This window comes from Oenanthe melanoleuca, chromosome 3 (assembly GCF_029582105.1).
Source record: "Oenanthe melanoleuca isolate GR-GAL-2019-014 chromosome 3, OMel1.0, whole genome shotgun sequence".
Taxonomy (NCBI): domain Eukaryota; kingdom Metazoa; phylum Chordata; class Aves; order Passeriformes; family Muscicapidae; genus Oenanthe; species Oenanthe melanoleuca.
Window position 1 is genome coordinate 22,142,299 of NC_079336.1, and position 21,944 is coordinate 22,164,242.

The 21,944-nt window shown below is 43.5% G+C and overlaps 2 protein-coding genes across 33 annotated transcripts; one reads left to right on the forward strand and one right to left on the reverse strand.

Moving 5' to 3' along the window:
- Positions 1 to 788: 788 nt before the first annotated feature.
- Positions 789 to 13,043, forward strand: TMEM14A (transmembrane protein 14A). Of its 5 annotated transcripts, none has more exons than XM_056488394.1 (5): positions 789 to 1,031; positions 2,178 to 2,263; positions 3,892 to 3,993; positions 7,346 to 7,433; positions 8,432 to 13,043. In XM_056488394.1, the coding sequence occupies exons 2-5, from the start codon at positions 2,188 to 2,190 to the stop codon at positions 8,469 to 8,471; spliced, it is 306 nt and encodes a 101-aa protein (XP_056344369.1). In that variant the 5' UTR covers positions 789 to 1,031; positions 2,178 to 2,187; the 3' UTR covers positions 8,472 to 13,043. The 5 variants fall into 5 exon arrangements, with proteins under 5 accessions (XP_056344369.1, XP_056344370.1, XP_056344372.1 ...); XM_056488395.1 differs by having other exon boundaries at positions 790 to 994; positions 8,432 to 9,319; XM_056488397.1 differs by lacking the exon at positions 789 to 1,031 and adding an exon at positions 1,072 to 1,104 and having other exon boundaries at positions 8,432 to 9,319.
- Positions 10,437 to 21,296, reverse strand: LOC130251610 (glutathione S-transferase). Of its 28 annotated transcripts, none has more exons than XM_056488367.1 (7): positions 20,830 to 21,296; positions 16,939 to 17,045; positions 15,489 to 15,540; positions 15,124 to 15,256; positions 14,416 to 14,557; positions 11,475 to 11,606; positions 10,437 to 10,777 (listed from the first exon to the last, which is right to left on the reverse strand). In XM_056488367.1, exons 2-7 carry the CDS (start codon positions 17,023 to 17,025, stop codon positions 10,655 to 10,657), a joined length of 669 nt encoding a protein of 222 aa, XP_056344342.1. In that variant the 5' UTR covers positions 17,026 to 17,045; positions 20,830 to 21,296; the 3' UTR covers positions 10,437 to 10,654. The 28 variants fall into 28 exon arrangements, with proteins under 28 accessions (XP_056344342.1, XP_056344352.1, XP_056344347.1 ...); XM_056488377.1 differs by having other exon boundaries at positions 20,853 to 20,908; XM_056488372.1 differs by having other exon boundaries at positions 20,794 to 20,849.
- Positions 21,297 to 21,944: the final 648 nt, after the last annotated feature.

The following is a 21,944-nucleotide window of genomic DNA, read 5'->3' on the forward strand; positions in this document are numbered from 1 at the left end:
CACAGCAATGAGCGCCCACTGCTGGGCCACAGGGTGACTGTGGGGGCTGCAGGCAGACCCTGCCCCTGCCCAGGTCTCCGCGGGACGGGCGTGCTTTGGGGACAAGCGGATCTGCAGATGGGACTCCTTCATTCCTGAGTTCTTTCATCCCAAACACGGCAAGGCAAGGGGGTTTGGCCTTAAAAGAGTAAAATATCCACGGACCTTTCCAAAGCCTGAAGGGCTGGATAAGGAGTCTCAAGTGGCAGATGCCCACCCTGGAGCGGGGCACAGTCACACAGGGTCCCAACAGAGAGTGCTGCCCTGCACCTGCACCAGCACAGCCACGACTCACAGAATGGCAGAACTGCCGGGGGTGGAAGGAACCCATGCAGATCATCTAATCCATTATTAGCACCATGCTCTGTCAAACTGAGCAGAAACTTCGTCTGGTTTAGTTTATGGCGATTGCTCCTTGTCCTGTTGCTGTGCACTATCAGAAAGTCTGGCACCACCCACTCCACACTCAGCTTTGATTTATATGCATGAATGAGATCCTCTCTCAATCTTCTCTAGACAGAACAGACCCAACTCCTGAAGTCTCTCCTTAAAAAAGTGACCCTCCAGATCCCCAGTCATCCTTGTGGCCTCCGCTGGACTCTCCAGTAGTTCCATGTCTCTCTTTTACTGCGGAGCCCAGAACTGGACACGGCACTCCCCCAGGGCCGAGCAGGGGGAAGGGGGGATCACCTCCCGTTGGGCACGCTCAGTGTACCACTGCCCTCCCGGCCGCAAGGGCACTGCCGCCTCACGGTGATCCCCTTGTCGCCGCGGCCGGCTCCGCCAGCGGCGCTGCGGGCAGCCCGGGCCGCGCCGCCGCCATGACGGCGACGGGCGCCCTCCTTCCGCCGCCCAGGGGCTGAGCCGGGGGCGCGGCGGCTCGGCCCGGCTGCGCCCCACGGAGCCCGGCGGGCGCGGGAGGCGGGGCCGGGGCCGGGCGGCGCGGCGGGACGAGGTACGGCGGGGCTGAGCTGCGGCGAGGCGAGCGGGCGGTGAGCGGACGGCTGGGCGGGGCCCGGGGCCTGCCTGGGCCGGGGGCTGCGCCGCGGCCCTGGGAGGCGAGATGTGAGCTGCGGGCCCGGGCGGGAGTGGGCCTCGAAGGCCAGGCGCATCAAAGGCCTGGGGATCCCTGGCCCCCGCCTCTGCAAACCTCGTTCTCCGGGGTGCCATGGCCCCCTAAACCTGCCTTTTGTCCTGACGGGTTACGACTTGGGGAGGAGTGGGCTAACTGCGAGTTGCTTACTTTTAATAGTAAAAGCTTGACGTGAAATACTGAGTGAGCGCTCTTTGCTACCAGCCTTTAACACTGTGGTCAAGGACACGCGCGCTGTGTGCTTAATTAAAAGAAGGGTGTGCTTAATTACGTGTACGCTTAATTTGGGAGGGGGAGGGAAAAGGTGTGTCCCACCGTCTGATGGGAGAGCGGCCGTGGTGCTGCACAGCGCTGCCATTCGTGCCTTGACACAGCACTGCCAGGGAAGTAGGGGCCAGCATCACAGCAGAACCTCAGATGCTTCCTGTGGAACAGAAGCCTGACTTCACACATCAAAATGTAACTGTGAAATAAAAGGGGCATTGATACAGGATAAAGTATTTGTAGGTATAGCTTCCCAAAACGGCCTAAGTTTCTGTCTGGAGACTTTGAGTAGACTCTGAAAATTCGTATTTTTGCCTGATGCAGGGTTTGTTACATGCCGCTGGAATGCTCCAGGTGCAGCATGGTTAAAAGGAGATGAAAGCACTGAGCTGAGCACTCAAGACCTGTATGTGTCCACAGTGTGCACTCAGCTCAGCCACATGGCCCAAGTGCAACAGAGCATGCTTTGGATGGTGTCAAGCTTTTTGCCTGCATACATATATTTGTGACTAGGGAAAATGTATGCCACATATGTCCCAAAAATCCCCTAATGGAAATATGGTATACTCAGATACGGGGTGTAAGGAAGGGCAGCAGTTGTGAAATGATGGTACAGTACCAACAGGCACACCTTCACCGTCTGAATGTTTTGACACAGTAGTCAAACATGACTTAGCAGAGTGTAGTGTTATTTAGAACCCTTTAAATCATGATCTCTTTTTTTACCAGGAGAAAGGAATTTGTTTGCCTTCAGTTGCAATATGGTTTGGTTTTTTTCCAGAGTTGGGACCATGGCTGTTGACTGGATTGGTTTTGCATACGCTTCATTGCTGGTGCTTGGAGGTCTGATAGCATACAATCGTAAAGGTTAGTACTGGGACAGAAGGGTTTGGAAATCAAGCATTCGATTTCTTCTATGCAGTGCAAGACATGAAAATTTTGCTGTAATGAACACAGCCGCTTTTTGCATCCATCATGTGCTGCTGTAAATGCACTGAGTCTCATGAGATGATCTTGGGCCAGCTTAAGCATTTAAGTGAGTTTGTTTTCAGGACAAAGAGTGGGGGTTGTCATGTTATCTTTAACCTTAAATGCATTTTGAACTTTCTGATCTTCTTTTAACCATTCCTATGTTGAGCACAGTATATCCTTGATTAAAGCTTATTTTCTACAGAGAAATTCAGTCTCGATTCTGACATTTCCAGAATCACGGTGGGGAAAAAACCCTTTATCTGTGTGCTCTGAGTTGGTGGTTAATTCTCTGGTAGAATTGTGCCTTTTCACAGTAAGATAACGAGTCAGGGTTTAAGTGGCAGTGTGGCACATGGCGCAGTTGCGGTGTTCAGGGATTTTTGCGGTCCCGCGGGCGGCAGCGCCGTGCCCGAGCTCAGCCCCCGGCAGAGGTCGCAGCGGTACCGGGGACGGGCGGGCGGAGCTGCGGGCGGGTTCCCGTCCGCTCTCCGCTGAGCCCCAGCGGCGCCTCGGTCTCCGTCCCTGTTCATTGTGTCACCATTCTCGTGGGTTAGGATCACCGACTTCCTTCGCGGTGTGCACAAGGTCTGCTCTTGGAGACACGGTGGTTTTGTGTTTGCAGCCAGCTGCACTCACTGACTATCCCATTCTGTTCACTTCACTCATTGGTCAATCCTCGTGGCAAATCTAGGTTATTTTTTATTGGTTATGATTTACATTTTCTTGCAAAGTTGTGATTAAAAATACTCAAAAGGATTGGGACCGAAATGACATCAGGGGTCTGGATTCTTTATTTATAAACATCTGGAGATCAACTTAATTCAAATAATGTCTGCTGTGCAGATTCTACACTTTTATCATATGGTACCAAGACAAATGTCTGTTCAGAAATCTAAATATATTAGGGATATATCCAGGATTTATGAACCAGTTTTTCAGTAGCACTGCCAGAAGATGTCAAGTTACTTTTAGAAGCCCTGTTTTCATCCTCACTGCCATTTATTTGTTTTTTTCATTCTTTATTCATTAAGTGTGATGTTGGTGATAGCATTTCTTTGTCCAGGACTGATGGCATACTGAAAGGCCTAACATTATGACCACACATGTTTTCCAATTTACTCTTTATATATATTGACACATTTCTACCATTTTTGGAGACTCCCAAGTGCTGTAAGATATAATTAAAATGAACAGACAGTTCAGAGAAATTATATTTCCTTCTTAAGTATGGTAGAGAAAATAGCCAAGTTTAGGGTTGTATTTTTCCCAAGTTGCAAGTATTACTTTACCCTGATCATCTTCCTCTAACTTAGTTGACTTTGCTTCTAATGCCTCACATTAGAATGACCCAGTTACAGAAATATTATCTCTCTATTCACACTGGGTGAGGTAAGCTGTAATGTGGCAAAATCAGTTATGTTTTTAATATATTTGGATAATACTGTGTAGAGAGACAACTGCTGTATAAAGACTGAGCTTAAAGACATTGTATTGAGAAATAACACTTGAATAATTTCTTGCAGGTAGTAAAATCTCTTTAGCTGCTGGACTCACCTTTGGCTCCGTGGCTGCTTATGGAGCTTACTGTGTAACATGTGATCCAAGAAATGTGAAGATATCATTGTGTAAGTGTTTCACTACAGTAAACAACAAAAAAAAAAAAAGGCAGCATTCTGAACTGCATGTAAAATTTTCTTTTTAGTAAAATTTTGGGTATTGCTTTAGCTTAAATGTTGGGTTTTAAATAGAGCTTAGCAGTTCAGCTTAGCTTGCAAAATTCAGGAGCCGTTTTCAAGGTAAGGCAGATCATTGACACAAAGCCAGCCAGGTGTATGTTACCACCTGGCAGCACCTCCTTTCATGAGATGGTTGCCTAACATTGCACATATTGTGAAATCCAGTTGAGAAACAGGAGATAGTACTACAATAAAAGCATTAGTGTTACACATTGGAATTTTTCAATTTGAGCAGTAAAGTAGGTGTGAGATCCAGTGTTGCATAATGTAAGGTATCCTCAGCTCCCAGTGAATGAAAGAGTTTGACTTAGTGTTTTTCCTTTGCTGCTAAGAAAGACAGGATATAAACTGTGCAATAATGGTCATGGTAGCTAGTTTACCATGAAACCCTCATGGAGGCAAAAAACTACAATCCCTAAGGGGGGCATAAACCTCACACAAGTGATTTGTAATAAGAGCTGTTTGGAGCTTGTCTCACTCAAGGTTTTAGCAAAGGTGGATTAGGCTGTAGTTTCACATGCAGAAATGCACTTAAAATACATTTAATCCAGATTATGTGACTACACAATTGTTTTTTCTCAGCTTAGAATTTGTGGTATTGTGGATTGTTCATTTTGGCTTTGTGCTTTGCACCAATCACAGTTATAAAAATTTCCATTTAAAAAAAAAGTTGTAGTATTGACAGCAAGTTCCCAGCAAGTTCTTTAGTAAAGATGGTAATTGTGAATCTGATCTGCTCCTAGATAGCCTTAAGTTGGATTTCCAGTTTTGCTCAGATTCAGTTATTCCACTGTTTAAAAAAAACCCCAAACTATTTTTGGAATGAAGACATAGCCTTAAATATATGCAAGTTTATAATCATTAGTTTGAGATGCTTTTAAGTAGCGTATGGTATTATACTTCTATGGTTCAGTTAAGTCACTCAGTTAGATACAGAATTTATGGAAGACTCATTAAAACTTAATATATGTTTCCTGTTTCCCAATTCCCAGGTTTTGAAGGGACTAATAGAAAATTTTCCATTAACATAATTTCGAATATCTGATATCTAAAATAGTCAGTGTTTTTCATTTCATGTAGTTGTAGGCATGTGAGAACTTTCTCAACTGGAGAAATGTATATTGCTTACTTAGTAGAAGCTATAGCAATGAGATGAGATAAAGTTCACTACACCTGCCTTAGAAAGTTCTTCTTACCTAAAGTAAAAGGAACAAAGACTTTCAAAAGCAGTCTTAGTATAAGATGTTTACAAAGAAATCTTTTAATTGCTTTTTATTATAAATGTGCATTGCTTTTGTGGAAAACTAGAATTCTTCACTTATGCCTAACAGGCCAAAATGTGAAAAGCAGCTAGGGCACAGATGAAAGATGGAAATTAGGTGCATGGAAGAAAGTGACCACTCTGAACTTAGAAATCACTACAGTAAATTACAATGTAAAATAAAGCACCCAAACGTTTAAAAGGTTAGGAAATCTAAAAACAGTCCATCCATCCGAACCATAATTATTGACAGTATTTTTCACCTATGCAAGACTCTCTTACAGTAATTTAGATAATATTTTAGTACAAGACCTTGATAATAAGGTTGTAACTTGCCGAATATGTAGCCTATGGGTACTCCAGGCAAATTCTCTTAGTTGTTTTATAAACTGTTATTTCAGGCATTTTCCTATTTCACCTGAAATAAGCTCTGTGCTTTCTTGGATACTTTAATGCATTTTTATGTGTTTGAAGTAGATGTAAAAATTCAAATCTCAGTATGCAAGAGTTAATAGCATCCACAAAACAAGTTCTGATCTGAATATTATTCATTGGGTTGAATTTGTCTTGATTGATTGAATTTCTTTGACTGGCTTAAGGTGAAACAGTAAATGTATAGCACTTTCTAAAATCTGGTCTAAAAGTTGAATGTGTTAAAAAGTCTCTGGAACCTGTGAAAAGCCAGGTACTAGCAAATGGGGGAAAAAAAAGAACATTACAGAGTGAATATCCTTTGTAGCTTTTAATAAACTGTAAATATACTCAGGACTCTGGCCAAACACATGCTATGGAATAGTTCGCTCTCGAGATGTTCCTGAGTGGATCAAGGCTACATGACCAGAAAATAACAGCAATGGATAATGGAGCATGATATTTTTTTGGCAAGGTATCTTTAATGAGTGGCCATAGTTGGTAGAGTTCTGTAAGATACTTGTAACTGTCAGGGCTTGTTTTGTAATGCTGAAGTGAGTTTGAAATTAATTTTTTACATCTATGAACACAGGGCTGGCCCCAGGACTAGACAGTGGAATTTGAAGAGAATTAGCCAGATGGTTTAACTGCTCCACAGAAAGGGATCTGTGTAACTGCCATTATTTTAGCTGTGAGAGTGACAAAGGCCAGCTGCTTATAAGCCCTGCCTCTCTGCCCACTTCTAGGCAGCATTTCAAGTGACAGTTCTTTAAGGAAGGTAGCTATCTTTGCAGTTTTATGTGTTCTCCTCAGTCTTCTCAATTATGTGGCACTCTGCAGCCATAGTTCAAGGTGAAATCCCTATGTCTGAGGAGTTCATTGCTGCCTCCATTTTTAGATTAGACTACTCCAGGAAGAAGATGCAATTTCTTTCATCTTTGTTCTCAGCTGCTTGTGCTGCATTTATTGTTCCCTTGGGCTGCCCACCTCTTGTCACAGGCAAGGATGATTCTCTCGTAGCAAAAGGCTCCAAAGGAATTGTAGTCATGAAAAATATATTAATAGCCATATTCTGTAGCAAAAACAGGTAGCAAACCTTCCAATATAGTTTTTAAGGCTCAGAAAAAAGAGCTAATATTCTAAAAATAAAAAAAAAAGTTGAATGCTCTAGCTCCTTGAATAGTTAGAAAACAGCTGTAACAATCTAGGGTGGTAGGATTTATGAGACACTATTCTGTAATTCATGTTAGTGCTATGGCCAAGATTCTTTCTACTTTGTTGGTATCCCCATGAATTTAGATATGGGTGAGTAGAACTGACTGACTGACAAACTTACCTAGTCTTCATGGAATAGGAGTTAGCATTCTGCTGCACATGGAAACTTTATTTGTAGCTAAAAGAAATCATAATGGTGTATTTTGGAAAAGCAAGAATGTTTTTATAAACTCTTATTTCAGATTTAATGTTTCAATAAATTACAGTTCATCGGAAAATAGCACTGACCTTTGATAACTCTGTGTGTTCACTGAGAAAAGTGAGAACATAAATATATTGGATTGTCTTTTACAGTTTCATCTTTTCTTTTGACCATTATAATGGGAATGAGGTTCAAGAGGTCCAAGAAATTAATGCCAGCTGGACTAGTAGCATGCCTGAGGTAAATACATATTGCAGATCTTAATGTAAAGGTTTCCCTGGTTTTCAAATAGTTGCCATTTCCCACCCGATTCAAGTCAGTATTGGTGGAAGTCACCGTCATTCAGCAACTATACAGCTCAGGTGAAATTAGTTCGGAGGTCATAGTCCTGTTTCCAGTGAACCGTTTTTTCATCTTTCTAGACTAGATAGCTGATAAAAAGTGACTTTCTCAGCACAGAAAGGAGAGGTCAGCAATTAAATATTAATGAATATTGATAAGGCTTTTGGAACAACCTAGATAAGCCTTAGTGCTTTCAAACACATACACATAAAATTAGTCTAATTTCATACGACACAATCATCTTAAAAAAAAGGACAACACTTTGGTTTAGAAGTGCTCCATTCAAAATTACTGGAATCACAGTACTGCTGAAAACCAGGACATTTTGACCTGACCTAAGAACTTTGGCCAGTATTAATGCAAATTTTAAAAAATATTCTGGCTGTTCTAACTGCTTTATTGTTGCTGTTTGGCATTCTGGAAAATATAATCTTCTGAACTAATTTGGAATTAAATTATGGAGCAAGTTCAAAACTTCTTTCTCAATGAGTCTGTAATGCAAAAATTTACATTTTCCAAGTGTAAATCAGAATCCTCATCTTCTGAAGGAATAGTAACTGTTGTTTTGTTGTTACCAGATTTAATATAACACCATCCAATTTTACTTCAGTTACATACAGGGCGGAAAAAATCAGAAGCAAATTTTCAAGATGCAAAATTTAAGAATCAGGAGTTATTACACTGGAAAATGTTATTGTCCATTGTGGATTGCTTTTCCAACCTAGGTGGGCTTTGGTTTTCAAGACACTGAGACTGTAGATTTAGACACCTGAAAAGATGGCTTAATAGAGACTCTAGTGCCAGTTATCTATGAATTAACTGATACTTAATGACTTTCACTGATTTTATTAATGACAGCCATATTTATGTTTTCTTGTTTTGGGGTTTTTTTCCAGCCTTTTGATGATTTTGAGGCTCGTTTTTATGCTGCTGTAGGAGAATTTAGAACCAAATATGACTGCCATACCCATCAAACAGACATATTCTCCATACTTGAAAGACAAGTTTGAACACAAGTCTTAAACTGCATTTATATTTTCTATAAAAGATCTGTACCTGTTATTTGGTTATTGACATGTGCTGATATTTCAAAAGCTTTTTAAAAAAACTAAAGCAAGGGTTTTGCTGGTATGTTTTGATCTACTTTCATTTAAGCAGTCTGTTAACTCATGGGATCTTTTTCTGTAAGTTTAAGCTCTTTTAGGGGTGCAGAGTGCCCCAGGAAATTGAATTACTCTGCACTGTATCTCTGAAAGAATATATATAAATACATGTTTATGTTAAAAAGGTATCTTATATTGAAGTATAATTTTGTAGTTTCTGAGATTAAATAATCAGCTCTAAATCAAAAAAGTCTTGTGCTTGTACTGTGTTGCACTAGAAAACCAACTTCCTTTCCAAGACACGTTTCCCTGGTTTAAAATATAAAAAATCAGTGTACAAATAAAATGTAAAATATTTGAAGTTTATCGGTTTTTTTAAGCAGATGAGTGAGCCAGTTTGTCAATGGAAGAGTGTGCTTTTTATTCAGTAGTGGTTTAAAGCACATACTGTGCTGTAAATGACCAGTGACATGAACCGTGGCTGAGGTTTATCATGCTGCACAGAGAGGTTCCAAGCTCTCAGTATTCTGGAAATGGTTTGCCATTCCAGTCTCACACAGATTATCTTGCTGAAGTCCCCCCACCCCCCATAAGTAGAAGAGACCATTCAGTCATAAAAACTGTTCAGGGATTGAAGTTGCTTTGATTTATGTACAAAATAAATATTCTTGGGGTTTCAAAGCTTGGCTAAGACTGTCTTCTGGTGTACAGGGAATATCAGCAAAATCATTAGGAAGCAGTCTGGGTGGGTGCACTCTTGAAGACAAACAAATTTTGCTGCTTTTCACTTTTTTTCATAACAAAGGCTGCTTATGAAGTTATGTATCGTGATACCACCTTTGTGATGGTCTTAAATCACAGCCCTTGTTTGTAAGAGAGGAACAGCCCAGTGAAACAAGTGCTGTGCTGGGCATGGCAAAGCACTGCTTCCAGCCACTGAGGTAATTTTAATATAAACCTGTTTGGAACTCAGCAGTGCCCTAGTTACTGGGGCACTTGTGGTTTGTACCTCTGAGATGCACGTGGTTCTTCTTAGGCACAAGTCATGAACTTTGCTGGGCAGCAGTTCCTCCTGTACACTGGCTGACTGTTTGCCTAAGCAGTTGGAATCCTACTGAGGAGAAACAACTAAGTGCAAAGGATGGTTTATAGCAATGTTCTTAAAAAAACAGTGATGGTTCCCATGAAATTAGGGTAAAGAATCTGACATAGTAGTGCATGCTTTAAGCACTATTGAGGTAAAACTCACATTGAAAAGGTAAGCAGCCAGTGCACTTGGCTTTATAATTGTGGGAAGTGACTGCAGAAGGCAAAACCTTACAAAAAACCACTTGGGGCATTTGCCTCAGTGACCATCCAGCCAAGCTGCAAAAAGAAGAGCAAGGGAATAGGTGCTTTCAGTGGATGAAAACTACAGCAGGCTGATTAAACACAAGGACTTTGATCTTTCAGTCAAAAAAATCGCTCCTAAAAGATTCATGTGGGGATTAGAAAAGTTTCTTATTCTGCCTGTAAACTTAAAAAGATCATGAATTTTAATTTTTTTAAAGGTTTTATTTACTTATTTTTTAAGCTGTGCAATACAGCAGGGAAACTCAACTTTCTAGACCACCTAGAGAACCAACCCAGAAGATTTTATGCCTGAATTTAAATGACTTCTCATTTTTCACAGTCTGGCTCCTCTCTCCTGCAGCTTATAAAAAGGGGGTTGTGGATCATGTGGCTTTTCTACAGTACTCCGGAAGCTACAGTTAAACATATGACCCTACCAGGCATGCACTGGAATTGAACACACACAAAGTGTCAGCATATTTTATTTCATGTAACTGCTTTATAAAGGTCTTCTTTCTGGACTCAACAGGTCCAAATTAGCATTTTACTCTTAATTTAAAAGTGTACTCACAGTGTACTGTTTCAACACTGGCCACATGATGCAAGTTACAGAGCACATCTATGCAATTTACACTTACAAGGCAAGCTCTGGTAATATACTACAGCTGGGTTATCTTCATCAGATTAGATATTGAATATTTTCCTCACAACAGCAACAAACTTGTCATCTGTTGGTGGCTTCCTCTGGCTGCCAGGCTGTAAGAATTTTTTGATTGTTGGAATGTTGCTGATTCTTCCTTTAAAAGCCTGTAAGAAGCAACAGTAAAGCCAGTGAAATTAAGGAAATTATAATTCCATCCTTTATATCTTAAAGATCAGGTGACCTGGATTTTTACTTGTCAGACATACTAAAAAGAAAAAGGTAGTAGCTTTTTCTGATCTGTAATGCTGGTGCTATACCTTAGTTTCCCAGATGTAAATGGGAGAAATTAATATGAAAGAGTTAAGATTCATCTAGTAAAAAGTGGGAAAAAAAAAATCCACATCCTGGATTCCAGTCCTGCAGATGTATTTGAAGAGAAAAAAAAGGAGGCAAGGACAGGAATACCTCACTGCAAAACACTACAGAAGTCAAGACATACAAAACTTAACTGCTCTTTGTATATTTTTTCTGAAAAATTTAATTTTGCTGCCAGAAAGACAAGGACAGGAACTTCAGACACACCAGGCCACAGACTTTCCTTCCAGATGCTGTTGCTGTGTTTGAAGACGTGGAAGTAGCAGTTAAAGGACCAAATTGATAGCACTAGTGAGTGAATTGCTGCCAGCTGAGAACAGCTGGGAAAAGCAGAACTGGAGAAAGGTAAACACTGAACACAGGTTTTTGTAGTCAAACAGACCACAGAAGTGTCAGTACAATAGCACAAAAGATGTAAACATCCATTAAACTTTTAACAACAGTGAAATCTGTAACCTTCCATGTTGACACCAGATGATTACTAACCTGTAGCAGAGGAAATGCAGACAGTACATCAGGCTTACATTCTTCTGCCATTAAAATGGCTTCCAGCAGATGGACATCTGCCCAGCTTAATTTGTTGCCAACAAGGTAATCCTGTCCATGATCTTTTAAGGCCTATAAAGTATGAACGAATTCTTAAAAATTCACATGGTATGTAACAATTTTATTTCATTGCAGACAGATTTCTGAAAAAAACACAGCAGAGAAAAACCATGCAAGAACGTATGAATTTAGAAAGTGAAAAATATTCTTTAAACAAAAAAAAATTAAATCAGAATTCATGTTTCAGTGTGTGTGATCCCATCTCCAGCCTACTGCACCAGGTAGCTGTATGCCAAGTCCAGTACCACAAGAAAGACTTAATCAAACAAAAGAAACAGGACTAAAGTAATTGGAAGAGGTAGTCAGGCCAGTTTACATGTAAGCACACCTCAATTTTTTAATAAAAAAGTGAATTTCCAGATGTTTCAGCAATATTTGAGACTGCTGATTAGTTTGAAATAAGTCCAGAATGAAGGAATACAACCTTCCCACCCTTTATCCCATAAGAAAGGACTCCTTCATGGCAAACTGCTGATGCAAGAATCACAGCCTGCCAAAGCTACTAAGAACTAGCAGACAAGTTGGGATGAATGCTGCAGCACAGCTTCAGAGCAGCTACCAGCTCTGCAACTACCTTTGTCCTGAAGACTATCACCCTCCTATCAGGAGCAAGAGAAGGGCATGTCTGTGCCTAAAGCACACCAAGGCTACTCTTAAGTAATAAATGTGCATTAAGACATCAGTCTGTGACTCTGGAAGCCAAATGCTTCTCCAGACCCATCTGCCAGTTCTACCATAGAAGCAGCAATCACAGGCAGAGTCACAGCTCACACCTTCACATAATTGTTTCCTACTCTGCTTGAACAAGGTCCACCACGGCTTGTATCAGACTGCATGGAAACTCCCAAACTTAGCACGGAATCTGACTGCCTGCAGGGTTTTTATATTGCCTTTTGCTGCTCCATCTGACTGCTGAGTGTTTTAAGTGAAGACTCCCAGCTAGGTATGTTTTCCTGTCCACTTGACGAATAAGACATAGACTACAAACCCTGATAAACTCAATCAATAGACATATTAAACACCTGGTACAGAAAGAAAATTATTAACCATTTTAACAAAAATTAACTAGGATTAAATAATGGAAAAGTTCAGTTGTCTCTTTACCATAAGCAAACAAGGATTACTTTAAAGACTCTCCTACATGGAGCATACATGCTAAAACATATCACAACAGTAGTTAATGCCACCTAGGGATAGGCTTAGAGAATTTTGGTGCATTCTTTTATTGTTTAATAACTTAAAATACATATCAAACTCCTAATATTTGAAAGATTTTTGTGTGTAATCAATATTGCTCAGCACAGCCCCCCATTGGTATGGCAGTGGATATATATGAATGCTGATTACAGAAGTGCTGGATTATGTCATTTACACCATTATTTCAAAGGACAGCCTCTGTGGATTTTGTTTGTGCAATTTAAGGCTCTAATAAAGTGGGACATGAAATTGCATCAAGTACTGTATTTTTCTGAATGGACTTCAGCTGCCAAGGCTTCCAGCTGGAAACCCAGCTCAACTCTGAAACAACACAGTTTTGTACTCTTGGCAGATTTCTGAGGAGACCACTATGCCCTGAAAAAGCACTGTGAGAAAATCTGTACAGCACAACCACACATGGCACAAAAGGAAAAGTTACAAACGGAAGCAAACTTGTGAGATAAGCATCACAGCTGGCTCAATTCAAACCGAAAAATTTTAACAGAAAAAAAAAAAAAAAACACCAAACCTTACAGGAGAAATAAAACAACAGAATAAACAGCAAGCTGGTAGAAAATGGGAATTCTGTAACACCCAGGCAATTTTCCAGGGAGAAGAACAATCCATCGCCTCCTGACCAACTTCTCCCTAGCCAAGAAAGCCTCTTCATGTGCTCTAAGGGGATGGCAGGCATACCAATGCCTTCCCTCACAGCTCAAACTAACTGGCCAGTAAATAATTGCTTTATGCTTTCTATGCTACGTGTATCTGGCTTGCAGAGCCTCTCTGTGTACACCTAAGGATGCCCAAGTATCAATTCAGAGAATGAAAATCATAGTCTCGAAGTATATTACATTTAAGCAATGGATTTAAGGAAGATCACAGAATTGGATCGTTAGCTAGTAAACTAGCAAAGTGCAAATATATTTAACTTTGAATAGCAAGAATAAAGGAGGCTGAGTGGGAGACCTTATTGCTCTCTACAACACCCTAACAGGAGGTTGTAGTAGGGTGGGGGTCGGCCTTTTCTCCCAAGTAACCAGTGACAGGACAAGGGAAAATGGACTCAAGTTGCACCAGGGGAGGTTTAGATTAGATCTTAGGACAATTTTTTATTCATGTAAAGGGTTGTAAAGCACTGGAACAGACTGTCTAGGAAATTGGTAGACTCACCATCCCTGAAAGTGTTCAACATGTGGATATGTCACAGGAGGGCACAGTTTAATGGTGAATATGCTGGTGGTGCTGGGTTGACAATTGGACTTAATGATCTTTAGAATGTCTTCTAAACCTTAAAAATTCTGTAACACATTACACTTCCAGACAATAAGTACTGAAGGCTGGCACAAGTATTGAAATGGTGCATTTAGGCAAAGCAATGGGAGCCATCAGCCACTAAGCTAGGTTGGAAAAGAAAGGCAGCAGAGAGCCAGTACTGAAACTAGTCAAAAATTATTTTGTGACCCTCCTTTCCCGTTGCTGGATACTGGCTCCTTGATACATTTCTAGAGTTGTACTATCACTTGTCTTCTGGAAAGCACATTTGTGGGGACAGGGGAGTGGGGTAGGAGGGGGAGCCTGGAAACTCATGATCTTTGTGAACTGCTGGTGATTCATCACTTACCTTTTCATAAACAGGAAAGTACCTGGTTGTAGCTCGTTCAATGATTAAGGCAAGATTCTTTTGTTTTGTATCAGCTGGTTGAAAAGGGAGATACATGATCATTCCCATTAGGTCTGTAGTTCCCTCCACGTACATATCAATCCTGAAACAAATGTTTTCATTCCACATATATCACTCAAACTTTCCATTTTAGTTATTTTCCTGAAATACAATGCTGAAGTGATCACAGAGTAAAACGTTTATTAGTGAAAGTAACGTAAGACACTGGTTTATTTTCTTGGTTCTTCCACTTCAAGAAAGCTTCCGGTTTTGTTCAAATTACAGAGCATAAAACAGGCTCACAGTGTTTGCAATAAGCAAGATAAAAGGCTGCAATTAATGTATTTGAAGTGGAATTAATGCTGTTTTCTGTTGGTAATCTATTAATTTATGCTGTAAGAGAAAAGACTGCATATGCAAATCACTTTAAGAAAAAATAATAGTTTTAAGGTCTAATGATGAGATTATGCTGGCTACCAACTGCCAGTCCATAATAATCTCCATAATCTCTGGAGCTGCCCTTCCAGGCTCACAAAATAATCCCTCTACAGTAAGTGACAGTCTGTTAGGTACACTCACCTTTACCTGCAGATACTTCACAGCAACATTTTTTCCATAAATATTAACAGTCATGGAGGAGTGTTAGTAAGTGCTACACTGTTACCATACCAGGCTCTTTCCTTCAGGTCCTTCCCATAGAGGTTGTACTTTGCTGCAATGTAGCTGAGGATGGCTCTGGTCTGCACCATCCTCATCCCATCCATCTCTACCATGGGCACCTGCTGAAAAAGCAGGACTCCATCTAGGGAAGAAAAAGGAGCAAGCTACTCAGACTGCTAAAGTACTACACTGAAAATAAGGGAGAGACTGGTAAGAGACCAAGACATTTCCCATTCTCAGGGATGAATGCATCCACAAAGAAACAGCTTTGCTTTACAGGTCACATCATATTGCAGGTCTTAAAAAAATATCTCTTGTTCCTCTTTTGTTATATTTGTGTGACTTTATGTTTAGGGTACAGTTTACAGACTCACCACTGCGCAATTTTTCTAAGTCTTCTTTCGTTTCTATGAATTCTTCCTCAAACTGAAAAGCAACAATAGAAAACAACACTGTCACTCCAAAGGCAGTGGAGGAGAGGAAGGAAGTCTGGGAGTTAGAGTCCACCTCTCCACACTGTTCTCCATACTTTTCTCATTGTGTTTACCCTGTCGAGGAATCCATTCAGTTCCAGTAGCTGGGTGAGCAGCTGCAGTTCCAGCTGCTCCTGGAGCTCTGGGAGCCCAAGGCAAGAACTGGGAACTGCCTCCCTTTGTACAACAAAGGGCACGGGGACCTGTGGCACTGGCCAGGTGAGACACAGCAGGAGCCCATAAACCCAAACCTTCACTTAGACTGTGAGGTTGTAGATCCAAGGTTTCCTTTGTTCTGGGTCCCTCCCTGAAGCTTGTTTGACCTGTTACTCTGTTGTTGCACCACAATTAAAATAAATTATTTTAAGTGCCAATGGAAAGGCTTCTGGATGGTCACACAGGAGAGTTTTCTTAACAGACCCCCTACTTCATCTCTGCTCCAGCAAATAACCCAAGACTTTGGTGTCTTCAACCCCACAGAGCTGTACAATGCATTATGCTCCAGAAAGAACATTCTCATTATAAAGACCAGAGTCACCTGCATGAACCATAAATGGATACTAAATTACTCACTTAAAAAGCAGCTGATGCTACATGAAATATTGAAAAACTTCTTGTACATTATGCCTCTCTTACAGGGCATTTATCTCTCTCTTCAATCCACTGGATTTTTTATGTGTTTTTGAATGAGGACATTTGAATGAGGACAAGATCTCGGTTTTCTCAGCACTTGTGCTCTGCAAATTCTCTGTCAACAACATTCTCAAGTGAACACCATTAAAAAGCCTTTTATTTCCAACAGAGTATAAATAGTTTCAAAAAAACATATTCAAACAAAAACTTAATGTAGAAATTAAGATGTCTTAGGATGGCCTCCACCTTATGTGAATCTAGACAGATCCACTAACACTGCCTTTGGGGTAGATCTTCTGATTTATTCTATTCAGGTCCTGACCCAAGGAACAAAAGGCACTTTGTTTGGAGGGAATGTTCAAAACTTTTCATGTGCTACACATGGTGTTTCAGTGGAGAAGACTCGTGAGATACAAGGAAGCTATAAGCATTGAGAAAAAGTCACAGTTTTTTCTGTAGCCGGAGTTTACAATCTCAGCTTATAGTATGTTTCAAAAATTACACCCATCAATTCTTTTTCTATGTTAAAATCTCTTTACTGTGCAACTATTGCTCAAGGAATACATGAAATACAACATAAGAATGTCTCACTCAATCTAAGCATTCTGCATAACAATATGGGATGATGTACATATCCCTAAGCACAGATGCAATTGGGAAACCCTTCTAGAGAATACCTATTTTTATCATAAATCACTTTATAAAAAAAAGTACAAACCTCAACCCCAGCTGCTGCTAACAGCCATCGAATTGACTCCATCTTCCCCCTTCCCTTGGTGTAGTGCAGCTTGGGCTTTCCCGCCATGATTTCAGAATTCTTGTTACCTGATAAAATCAAGATAATAATTTTATAGGAAGCATGCTTTAAATTAGCATTTTGAATGTCCCACTACAAAATACTAAATAAAGTTGGATGAACATGAAGGTAGAAGAACAATCAAGTCCTACACACTTGTGCTTGATGCAACCAAATTTCCTGTGGATTAATGGAATAAAAAAAACAACTGCATACTACCAGAATATGCAGCCATTCAACCACATCATGACAATAAGCATCTCCTAAATAACATATTATTGTTGTTTTAACAGCTGACTGTAATGACAGAACTAGGGTATTTCTGAAGTAACACATTTTTAACCTTGCAGTGATGCAATCTCTTCAGTGGGTGTTAGATTTTGCCGTACATCATACCATACTTGAAAAATGTACTATATCAAATGAATGGCTTCCAAAGAACACCAAAATTAGTGTCACCAGTACTATTCCCACCTCTCTGATATGACAATTCAGAGCCCTGTGCTCCTGTGACTTTGTAATTATGCTTTTAAAAGTAACATATTTCACCAGGCCTACTGCGTTCCCTATTTAGCTAGTTCTGCCACAGTCAAACTGTAACAGGAATTTATATTCTATCTGCCCTGAAAACTTAACTTTAAAATCAGAAACCAAACGGACAGGACTGACCTCTGTTGGGCAGATAAGGCCTGGGCAATGCCCCTGGCAGCAGGGGGCACAAGTCAGCCCATCAGATGATGGCACTAGGATGAAACACTTTGTCCTTTCAAATTTCCCTACCATGTGCAGTCACATGCCACTGTATGACACTGGCAGCTGATGTGAGCTTGCCTGATTTTGGAAACAAAGCTAACTCTGTACTCTTATCACTAATGGGTCACAGAAGAATGAAGCAAATTTCATAAGAGGACAGAGGCACAGACTAGCAGAATGCTTCATTGTTAAGCCAAAGTTCTATTTGTTCACTGGCAGTCTTATTTATGCTTCCATAGACTTCACAATACATAGCTGAACCACAGAGTAAAAATCTTGGCCATAATCCCAAGGCATCAATAAAGAGGCACAAACAGCACAACAGTGACAGGGGAGACTTGGCTCTCTCCACTGAAGTCCTTTGTGCTGGGTGCTATTTTCCACAGGCTCTACAGCACACAGCTATCACTCACTTAAAAACTGAACTCACAGGAGAAAGAGGTGCCCCCATCCAAAATTCAGCTCTTCCAAACCACTGCTCAGCTTCCACCTAGCCCTGGCAGTGTTTGTGTCTCCAGACACCTCAGTCTCTTGTAGCAAAGTTCCCCTGATACAAAAAGATGTGCTTGTCAACAGATTATGTTTTGAGTGGAGCTGACATCTAATCTAGCGCTGCCAGATGCCTAACTAGATTCCTGACACCTGCCCAGCAGCAAGGCACTCAGAGAAGTGACTTCGCACAGCTCCCTTACCAGGCCCTTACACATAAGACCATAACCTATTTCCTGTGTATGACTTACACTATACAAGTAAGAGAGCTCCTGATCTATAGTTCAAAAATACTCCATTCCCTGATGTTCAGAAAGTAGGTGTTGGTCTCAACTTCATCAGAGAGAATTGCACTTAAGCCCTCACAGATGGACAAACACTCTAACCTCCAGCATGTGGGATCAAAGCTGATAAACACACTCTAAGGACAGGCTACCATAAGCAGAAAAAGCAAACATTCTTGATCTCTCTACAAAGGAGAGCTGGAAAAATTTAGCCCACCCAAAGCCCTGACTGCCAATTTAAACTCAGTGCTCCACTCAAAAAAGCCAGGAATATCTTCCAGCAAATGCACTGCTAAAGGTCCGAATTTGGGGTTTAGGCTGAACACTTACATAGGACAGCAAACTATTTTGGTGACCATGTTATGGCTCTGTAATGAATATCACTTTGTAAAATAGTGAGAAGTGACATAAGAGTTGCAAAATTGGTAAATTGTCTCTCTTGAACAGCAATAATGGACCTGAAAATTAATCACAAACTTTCTAAGTATTTTAGTGCATCAGACCTTCCCTGTACTGCAAGCACACAGTGTCAGAGAAGCAGCTACTGCTGTGATCGCTGTATTAAAACCACCCCACACTGTTTGGTGGAAAACAATTCAGGCACCAGGTTTTCAGTGAGAAACAAGTAAACGAATTTTGCAGCAAGCTCATAATCTGATGCAGGATCTTAAACTTCCTTCCTAATTCGACATGTGCCCCGTAGCAGTTCCCGCGACGCTCCGTTGCTCGAGCCCGTCCCGCAGGGGCAGTTCACAGGACAGCCCCACAGCAGAGCGCCGCACGCCCGGCTCGGCTCCGCACCGCCTGCAGCTGCAGCTGCTCACCGGCGGCTGCTTTCCACTGGGGCTCGGGCCAAGCCCGGAGCCGAACAGCTTCCACAGCCCGAGCCAGGAGGAGCGTCTGGACGAGGGGAAACGCAAAGGACTCCCAGAGAAAGCAAAACTTGCACTCCAAAGAGCAGTTCCTCCTCAGCTTCCCCGCCGCCCCGATTCTACCCAGAGCTAAACACAAACCCCCTCTGTGCCCACCCAGCCGCCCGTCTTGGTGCCTGCTGCAGGAGAGAGGCTGGGGAATAACCCCTGGCCAACGTCCCTGGAGCAGCACGGCAGGACGTTCCTCGAGGGCCAGCCGGTCTGTGACGCACCTCGCCCTTTGCCCTCCGGGCAGGAGCCCTGATCCCAGCAAAACCCACACACTGCACCGGGCTGGCACCGCCCGCCACCATCCACTCCCGCTGCCGCAATACCGCCTGCCCGCGCCCCTCCGCCGCCTCAGAACCGCCTGCCCGCGCCCCTCCGCCGTCTCAGCACCGCCTGCCCGCGCCCCTCCGCCGCCTCAGTACCGTCTGCCCGCGCCCCTCCGCCGCCTCAGCACCGTCTGCCCGCGCCCCTCCGCCGCCTCAGCACCGACACAGAACCGACACAGCGCCCGGCCCCACCTCACAGCGCCCGGCTCCACTCACACAGCGCCCGGCCCCCCTCACATAGCGCTCGGCCCCACTCACACAGCGCCCGGCCCCCCCTCACAGGGCACGGCCCCTCACACAGCGCCCGGCCCCCCTCACACAGCGCCCGGCCCCCCTCACACAGCGCCCGGCCCCCCTCACACAGCGCCCGGCCCCACTCACACAGCGCCCGGCCCCCCCTCACACAGCGCCCGGCCCTCCTCACACAGCGCTCGGCCCCCCTCACACAGCGCCCGGCCCTCCTCACACAGCGCTCGGCCCCCCTCACACAGCGCCCGGCCCCCCTCACACAGCGCCCGGCCCCACTCACACAGCGCCCGGCCCCTCACACAGCACCCGGCCCCCCTCACACAGCGCCCGGCCCCCCTCACACAGCGCCCGGCCCCTCGCACAGCGCCCGGCCCCTCACACAGCGCCCGGCCCCCCTCACATAGCGCTCGGCCCCACTCACACAGCGCCCGGCCCCCCCTCACAGGGCACGGCCCCTCACACAGTGCCCGGCCCCACTCACACAGCGCCCGGCCCCCCTCACACAGCGCCCGGCCCCCCTCACACAGCGCCCGGCCCCACTCACACAGCGCCCGGCCCCCCCTCACACAGCGCCCGGCCCTCCTCACACAGCGCTCGGCCCTCCTCACACAGCGCTCGGCCCCCCTCACACAGCGCCCGGCCCTCCTCACACAGCGCTCGGCCCCCCTCACACAGCGCCCGGCCCCACTCACACAGCGCCCGGCCCCCCCTCACACAGCGCCCGGCCCTCCTCACACAGCGCCCGGCCCCCCTCACACAGCGCCCGGCCCCTCACACAGCGCCCGGCCCCACCTCACACAGCGCCCGGCCCTGACCCGCGGCTCTCCCGCCCTATCCGGCGGCTACTCCTCGTCTCGGCTGCCGCCTCGGCTGCGGGGTTTCTGTAGCAAAATATGGAATATGTAAACACTTTCTTGAGAAAAGCTGTGCTTTGATGTTTGATACTTTCAAGTCTGATCAACAGGAAAGAAGTTCTAACCCGTGAAACACAGAGCAGCCACCAAACAAGGTCTAAGTGATGTCTAGGCGTGGGAAAGAGAAATTGCTTATCAGGAGAATTGCATTCTTTACGGTTGAACTTGTTTTTATGATCTCAGACCTAGGGGGAGTTTAACAAGGCTTGGGAAGCAGAATGTACGTCTAATAGTGGATACATAAAATACAGAATTTATGATCCACAAGGGCATTTGGCAGAACTCCCAAGATAAGGAAGAAACTAATAAAGCCCACTCAGCAACTGTGCTGAGATCAGCTCTAAGTGGATAAAAGGTAATTCAGTCAGGGAGAGATTCCTGCAAGAAGCCGACCTCAAAAGAAGAGAAGTACTGAGAGAAGGGAGAATCATTAACCAATAGAAGATAGAATACTAATTATTAAGAGAACTAGGCAACTTATAGTCAGTGAACATTAATGCCTTTGCTTGCTAAAATGAATAAATAGTAAAAACTTGTCCTTGATTTTTGGAATACCACTGAGCAACCAGGCTTGCACAACTCTGAAATTAATGGTCAATGTCTCTCTTAAGTGTGTAATTATTGGTTTGTTGTGCACTGGGTAACAAACCCAGGTTTACTGGACAACATTTATACAGGGCTGGCTACAAGGCAGTAACAGCTCAGGGTCATGGCCAGGACACAGTGGGCAGAGGACAGGCTTGGAGGCCCCCAGGCAGCAGCGATGCTGTCACATGGGGAGGCTGGGGCTGCAGACCCTGTGGCAGGGGCTCTGGCTCTGTGTGGCCAAGTGCTGGGATCTCTCTGGGGGATCCTGAAAACACATGGCCATGCCCGGAGCTCCTCCTGGCAAGGAGCCAGTACCCACAGCCAAGTACCTGGCTACAGATACTGACAGCAAGCAGCAGCTGCAAGTGTTGTCTGAATGCTTCAGTGAGGTGGGAGGGAAGGAAG

What these genes read in the sequence shown, in the direction of transcription:
- TMEM14A (XM_056488394.1), top strand. Translation starts at nt 2,188, where the DNA reads ATGGCTGTTGACTGGATTGGTTTTGCATACGCTTCATTGCTGGTGCTT. An exon ending in GATAGCATACAATCGTAAAG is followed by an intron (nt 2,264 to 3,891) that starts GTTAGTACTGGG and finishes AATTTCTTGCAG; the next exon opens with GTAGTAAAATCTCTTTAGCT. An exon ending in GGACTAGTAGCATGCCTGAG is followed by an intron (nt 7,434 to 8,431) that starts GTAAATACATAT and finishes GTTTTTTTCCAG; the next exon opens with CCTTTTGATGATTTTGAGGC.
- LOC130251610 (XM_056488367.1), bottom strand. Translation starts at nt 17,025, where the DNA reads ATGGCGGGAAAGCCCAAGCTGCACTACACCAAGGGAAGGGGGAAGATG. An exon ending in GACCTGAAGGAAAGAGCCTG is followed by an intron (nt 14,558 to 15,123) that starts GTATGGTAACAG and finishes CATTTGTTTCAG; the next exon opens with GATTGATATGTACGTGGAGG. An exon ending in ACTTTCCTGTTTATGAAAAG is followed by an intron (nt 11,607 to 14,415) that starts GTAAGTGATGAA and finishes CATACTTTATAG; the next exon opens with GCCTTAAAAGATCATGGACA.